Below are 7,314 nucleotides of genomic sequence, written 5' to 3' on the forward strand. Positions count from 1 at the left end.
TGGTTTCTGCACCTGCTGTTCTCTCTCCTCTAGCTCTCGACAAAGCCTCATTTTGGACAGCACCTCCTCTGGGAAGCCTTCCCTAACCACTGCCCATTAATAATGTTCACTTTATTTGTCTACTGCTGGCATTGTTTTATAATTAGCTATTCATCTGTTTGTCTTCCTCTCCAATTGACTGTGAACTCTTTGGGGGCAGAACGGTGTCTTATTCAACTTTGTATAACCAGCCCTTGATAGAGAAGCAAGCACAAAGCAGGTGCACAATATGAGTTTGTGGAATGAAAACATGAACTCAGGAAAAGGGGCAAAAGGCCAGGCGTGGTGGCTCACACCTGGAATCCCAGCACTTTGGGAGGCCGAGGCGGGTGGATCACCTGAGGTCAGGAGTTCGAGACCAGCCTGGCCAACATGGCAAAACCCCATCTCTACAAAAAGTACAAAAATTAGCTGGGCGTGGTGGCGGGCACCTGTAGTCCCAGCTACTCGGGAGGCTGAGGCAGGAGAATGGCGTGAACCCGGGAGGCGGAGCTTGCAGTGAGCTGAGATCCGGCCACTGCACTCCAGCCCGGGCGACAGAGCGAGACTCCGTCTCAAAAAAATAAATAAAATTAAAAAGTTCCAGTTCCCCAGTCTGACCCACACAGGCTCCTCTGTCTCCCTCCCTCTGGAGGACATCTGACCTGCCTGGTCCCAGATGCTCCAATCACATGGCCTCTGGTTTCTGCACCTGCTGTTCTCTCTCCTCTAGCTCTCGACAAAGCCTCATTTTGGACAGCACCTCCTCTGGGAAGCCTTCCCTAACCACTGCCCATTAATAATGTTCACTTTATTTGTCTACTGCTGGCATTGTTTTATAATTAGCTATTCATCTGTTTGTCTTCCTCTCCAATTGACTGTGAACTCTTTGGGGGCAGAACGGTGTCTTATTCAACTTTGTATAACCAGCCCTTGATAGAGAAGCAAGCACAAAGCAGGTGCACAATATGAGTTTGTGGAATGAAAACATGAACTCAGGAAAAGGGGCAAAAGGCCAGGCGTGGTGGCTCACACCTGGAATCCCAGCACTTTGGGAGGCCGAGGCGGGTGGATCACCTGAGGTCAGGAGTTCGAGACCAGCCTGGCCAACATGGCAAAACCCCATCTCTACAAAAAGTACAAAAATTAGCTGGGCGTGATAGTGGGTGCCTATAATCCCAGCTACTCAGGAGGCTGAGGCACAAGAATGGCTTGAATCTGGGAGGCGGAGGTTGCAGTGAGCCAAGACGGAAAAGAAACTCAACCTCAGAATACTCATAGAAATTTAAATTGTAATGAGATATAATTGTTGATGGTTAAACACAAAAACAATTTTTTTTTTTTTTTTTTTTACAGGGGCAAGTTGACGCACCTGTAATCACAGCCACTCAGGACACTGAGGCAAGAGAATCGCTTGAACTTGGGAGGCAGAGGTTGCAGTGAGCCAAGATCATGCCACTGCACTCCAGCCTGGGTGACAGAGTGAGACTCCATCTTAAAGAAATAAAGAAAGCATGGGGGGAGCTGCCCCTTTTCTTTTCTGACTAGGTAATATGTGAGCAAAGAATTCAAACAAGACCAAAAAGCTGCCAGGCAAAAGCACATTCTACCTCTGTCTTTTAGATTCAGACCCACAGATGCCTCTCGGGAGAAGGGAAATCTCCGTTTTACTTTATACATGTCTGTAATGTTAGTACTTTTTATTTTTTTAACAAAGATCATTGCTTTTTATTATACTTTATTAAATTCTATCTAGTAACAAAAGTAAAAAAGAATGTTCACTGTAGAAAATATGCAAACTATACAAAAGTTTCAGAAGAAAATAAATATCACCTACAATCTCATCTTCCAGAGGAAAATACCATTTAGTGCCTTTCCCTTGAATCTGTTTTTATGCACATACATCCTTTTTACAAAGTTCATAGGCTGGGCACGGTGGCTCATGCCTGTCATCCCAGCACTTTGGGAGGCCGAGGCAGGTGGATCACTGTGTCAGGAGATCGAGACCATCCTGGCTAACATGGTGAAACCCCATCTCTACTAAAAAAAAAAAAAAAAAAAATTAGCCGGGCATGGTGGCGGGCACCTGTAGCCCCAGCTACTTGGGAGGCTGAGGCAGGAGAATGGCATGAATCTGGCAGGTGGAGCTTACAGTGAGCCAAGATTGCGCCACTGCACTCCAGCCTGAGGGACAGAGCGAGACTCTGTCTCAGAAACAAAACAAAACAAACAACAACAAAAAAGAAATATTTGTTTAGCCAATCTTTTATCAGCAAACATGTAGGTTGTCATTTCAGAAAAATGTTTTGCACATGAAAGAAAGAATAGCCCTTATGAGGCACACAGGGTCCAGGACAGCAGAGGAGAAGTCCCTGCAGGCGACCCTTCCTGACCCCATCCTGCAGGGTCTCTGCCCGGGCCTTCTAGGCCCCCTCTGGGAGCACCACCAGGGCCCTGGGCCAACTGGCCTGGAAGCCTTGCCTTTTCCCTGTGGAGGGGCAGAGGCTCTGGTCTGTCTGTCCTGGCCCTGGGATCCTTTTCCAGCACACAGCACAGTCTAGTCCATGGCAGCTCTGATCCCATCCAGTCTCCCTACTCCCCAAATGCAAGGTCATCAGGGTTCTGGTGGCCTGGAGATGGGTAGGACATTCTCATACTCAGGTTCCTCCTGCCTTTCCTCTTCAGCCTGCTTCTGGGGATCCTGTTTCGGGAAGCCAGCCCCAGAGATTGGCTCCTGGGCCCTCTCTGAACTCTCCGTGCCAGCCCCCAGCCCCCGGGCCACTTCCTCTGGTCTGACTGCCATAGGCCCTGTGGCCGCAGGAAGCCCAGCTTTTGGGGCTGAGTTGGGGCTCTGGCTGACAGAGCCAGAGGCCAGGCCAGGGCTGCCCTTTTTCCGATTCAGGGCCTGGCGTGGAGGCTTAGGGATGGCCCTCTTGACCTTGGGTTCTGCCTGGCCTTTCTGAAAGCCACCAAAATGGCGGAAGACAGAGCGAACAGGGCCTTCAGATCCCCGGGGCGTCCCCACCAGCATGTAGACCGTGGTCACAGGGCCTGAGCTCTCCTGGACACTGCCCTCAATGGCTTCCACGTGCTCAGCCACTGTCCGGCCACCAAGTGGGGGCCGTCGGTGGCCAGTGGCCGAATCTCCTGGACCGGCAGCCGCAGGAGGGGACTCATCTGTTTCTGCTTCCGCCAGGCCTGTGGACTCTTCGGCTTCCCGGCCCTCAGGCCCTAATTGTGCCCCCCGGGAGAGCCTCTTGGGCTTTCGGAGCGGGCTGGAGAGCTCCCCCGAGCCTCGGCGACTCTGTGGCGCAAACTTGGTACCTTCAGCAAAGGAGACCGATGGCCGCTTGGCCCGAGCTAGACTGGAGGTGCGTGGGATGGCGAATGGCGTGGAGGCGTCCTCAGGGGGCGGGAAAGCACCTCCAGCCAGGCTGGCCTCTGATGACTCTGCCTGGGCCACAGGGACCATCCCTGGCGGAGGAGACAGAAGAGCTTGGCTGGAGCTGAACTGGCCACCCCAATGCATCCCACCCACAGCTCAGTATCTTCCAGGAAGCCTCAAAAATAGAGCAGGGAGGAGGGCAAGGATGAGGAGAGAGGCAGAAGGACCAATTCAGGTAGACGCTGTTATGTCTACACTCTTTTTTTTAAAATTTTTGTAGAGATGGGGTCTCACTATGTTGGCCAGGCTGGTATGAAACCCCTGGCCTCAGGCAATCCTCCCGCCTCAGCCTCCCAAAGTGCTGGGATCACAGGTGTGAATCACCACACCTGGTCTCTATACTCTTTTCTCACCACCTCTCCCTACTTTGAAATACTGTCACACTCTAACCAAGCTAAAACTATTTTGATGTCACCAAGTCACATCCCTCTCACCTCTGGGCCTTCGTGTACGCTGTTCCATCTTCCTAAAACACCATTCCCTCCTCTCCCTGACTTTCACTTGGTTAACTCCTACTGATTCTGCTAGACTTGACTGGGATACGACACACATCTTCCCTGACCCCAGTCACCCCAACATGGCTAGCGAATGAGCCCCTACTTGTATGTCCCCAATGGAGACACATATCACTGTGTCCTGTCATTGATGACTGCCCGTCTGACTCTAAGCTTGGTGAGGATAGGAATCTATCTTGTTATTTCTTGTTGAATCTATCTTGTTATCCCCAGAGCCAAGAACAGTGACTAACACAGAATGGGCCCTTAATAACTGTTTGCTGGCCGGGCACAGAGGCTCACGCCTGTAATCCCAGCACTTCCGGAGGCTAAGGCGGGCGGATCACGAGGTCAGGAGATCGAGATCATCTTGGCCAACGTGGTGAAACCCCGTCTCTACTAAAATAGAAAGATTAGCCAGACATGGTGGCGGGCACCTGTAATCCCAGCTACTAGGGAGGCTGAGACAGGGGAATCGCTTGAACCCGGGAGGCGGAGGTTGCAGTGAACTGAGATTGCACCACTGGACTCCAGTCTGGCGACAGAGCAAGACCCAGTCTCAATAAATAAATAAATAAATAAATAAATAACTGTTTGCTGGGGGACTATAGAGGGGGTCGTGGTGGGCAGGGCTGCTCAGGGGCTATGTGGGCTGTTGGGGGCTACCTTCGTGGGGCGGCACACAGTAGGCAGGAACCTCGTCTGCCTCTGCAGACTCAGGATCGGATGAGAAGGAGTCATCAGAAGCCCAGCCGGCAGAGGGTGGCTCGATGAAGCTGTGGTTGAAGGGGACCTCCGGGTCGTGATGTGAAACTGTAGAGACTGCAGATCAGGCGCCTGCAGGACCTGATGCAAAGCCTTGTCCAATCCCAGACCCCGGCCCCCAGCGCCCACTGACCTGTCACCCAGGGTAGCTTGTGGGAGCTGAGGGAACCGCAGGGCAGTGTGGAGCCTAAGCTGGTCAGTGTTCCCCAGACCTGCATCTTCATCCTGGACACGGTAGCTCTATCTCTTGCTGGCCTGAGTGAGGAGGGCAGGGACAGTGGTCAGTATATAAGACCCAAGGTGACCCGGGTCACCTTGGCAGGGTGTGACAGGGTGACGACCTCTACTTCAGTGACTCTCTATTGACTGCAGAATAAAATCCAAACGATTAAGCCCAAGATTAAGGCCTGCCACAGAACCAAGTGTGACTTTAGAGTCAGACGGCCCTGAGTAACAACTCTGGCTCAGACTTCACCTCCCTGGGCCTCAGTTTCCACATCTGTAAAACAGATCCTGTCTGTCTCTCTCTCTCTCTATCTATCCATCTGTCTATCTGTAGGACCTGGCAGGGTGCCAAGCGTTTTGTGGGGGCTTTTCCAAAATGCAGCTTTTTGTTATTATCATCCTAGCTGAGCCCCAGCTCACCTGTCTCTCTCTCTTTCTCTCTCTCTCTCTCTATTTTTGAGACAGAGTCTCGCTCTTGTTGCCCAGGCTGGAGTGCAATGGTGCGATCTTGGGTCACTGCAACCTCCACCTCCCAGGTTCAAGCGATTCTCCTGTCTTAGCCTGCTGAGTAGCTGGGATTACAGGCACCCACCACCATGCCCAGCTCATTTTGTATTTTTAGTAGAGATGGGGTTTCACCATGTTGGCTAGGCTGGTCTTGAAGTCCTGACCTCAGTTGATCGGCCCGCCTCGGCCTCCCAAAGTGCTGGGATTACAGGTGTGAGCCACTGTGCCTGGCCCACCTGTCTCAAATGACATCCCCTCCAGGAAGCCTTCCCTTGTTCCCACTCTGCTCTACCCCCACATGGGGAGGAGGCTGCTCCATTCTTCACCATTCCCCCAGCAGCCTTTGCACCTGTCCTTGTGTCCCTGTGAGGGGCTTCTTGCCACCCTGGGCTCTATGCCCTGGGCTAGTGGCAACTGTATCTGCTCATCTGTGAATGCCACACAAGCACAGAGGAGGACGTGCTGGAGGACTAGGGCAGGAACTAGCAAGAGAGCACCAGACAAAGAGTCCAAAAAGGTGGAGAAGGGCTTCCTGTGTGCCAGTCACCAGCTAGATCACCTTGGGCCTCAGTGTCCTCTGGGAATTGAGGACAATAATCCTCCTGGCCCTACATTCCCTGTTCCAAACCCCCAGGCTGTTGTGAGTCTCAAAGAAGCCCGGAGTGTGAAAGGTTTCACAAAGGAACAAAGCTCTGCGTAAGCCCCCCGGCAGCGGGCCCCACCAGCCCGACCCTCCCTCCCCTCTCCCTCTCTCAGGAAGCTACATTCTCTGCTAACCCACTGCACAGACACTGATGTCACTTTCCTTTGCGGGGCATCTGAGGCCTGGTCTCTTTCCCTCCTAGGCCAGAGCTGGGCTGCTCCTGCCGTGGTCCCAGTCCTCCTCCTCTGGTCCCCGCCGGAGTCAGCTCTCTGCCTCCCACTGCAGGCTCCAGTTTGCCAGCCTGGTGCCCATGCAACTCAGAAACTTACTCATTGAAGGCTTCCAAGGAGGGTAGGCAGCTGACCCGCTGTCTCCAGTGTCTCCAGGCCACAGTCACTGCCAACTACCTCCATCACCTCTGACCCACGTGCGCAACAAGGCCAGCCCTCCCCACCCCCATCACCTCTGACCTATGTGGGTCATGAGGCCAGCCCTCCCCACCCGGAAAGGAAACCAGATGCCTCCCTGCTCCCACCCCGTGGCCTGAGCTGTGTGGGGAAGGGACGGGCTAGTGTTCACCTGTCCTTGAGGTCTGACCGGGTGGCCCAGCAGCAGCAGGCACAGCAGGCGAGGCCCAGGAACAGCAGCAGCAGAGGCACAAGGCTGCTTGCGATAAGGGTGGCGTCCCGACTGCGAGAGCCTGGGGGAGCCGGAGATGGGGGATATTCAGGCCTTCCTGTCTCCTACACATCCTGTCTTTGCTCTGAGTTGCCTGCTACCCAGAAGCTTCTTCATGGGGGTCTCTCCCTGCCTCCGGGCAGCCTCTCTGCTGGCGTGTCCCCTCCGCAGGGTCTGTGGCCCATTCCACAGATTCTTGCCCCTGAGGCCATGTCAGCGTCCAACCACCCTGCTGCGCATTTCATGGCTCTAGCCTGGTTTCGCAGGGGCCGGGGTTCTGTCGCATCTTCAGGGAATCCCAGAGCATCCACACAGAACTCAGGTATAAAGAATGTCTCTGGACCGGGCGCAGTGGCTCATGCTTGTGATCCCAGCACTTTGGGTGGCAGAGGCAGGCAGACCACCTGAGGTCAGGAGTTCGAGACCAGCCTGGCCAACATGGTGAAACCCTGTCTCTACTACAAATACAAAAATTAACCCGGCTTGGTGGCGGGCACCTGTAATCCCAGCTACTCGAGAGGCTGAGGTGGGAGAATGGC

The 7,314-nt window shown here is 53.6% G+C and overlaps 1 protein-coding gene across 1 annotated transcript in view; it reads right to left on the minus strand.

The window, feature by feature from the left end:
- Positions 1 to 2,632: 2,632 nt before the first annotated feature.
- SCARF1 (scavenger receptor class F, member 1) overlaps positions 2,633 to 7,314 on the minus strand; it is a 10,860-nt gene continuing 6,178 nt past the window's right edge. The window contains exons 9-12 of the mRNA XM_011956262.1: positions 6,677 to 6,797; positions 4,856 to 4,977; positions 4,624 to 4,770; positions 2,633 to 3,492 (exon numbers count right to left, since the gene is read on the minus strand). Coding sequence (XP_011811652.1) covers positions 2,633 to 3,492; positions 4,624 to 4,770; positions 4,856 to 4,977; positions 6,677 to 6,797 — 1,250 coding nt within the window. The remainder of the gene's footprint in view (positions 3,493 to 4,623; positions 4,771 to 4,855; positions 4,978 to 6,676; positions 6,798 to 7,314) is intronic.

The sequence above is a fragment of the Colobus angolensis genome, unplaced genomic scaffold (genome assembly GCF_000951035.1).
Source record: "Colobus angolensis palliatus isolate OR3802 unplaced genomic scaffold, Cang.pa_1.0 Scaffold110, whole genome shotgun sequence".
Classification (NCBI taxonomy): domain Eukaryota; kingdom Metazoa; phylum Chordata; class Mammalia; order Primates; family Cercopithecidae; genus Colobus; species Colobus angolensis.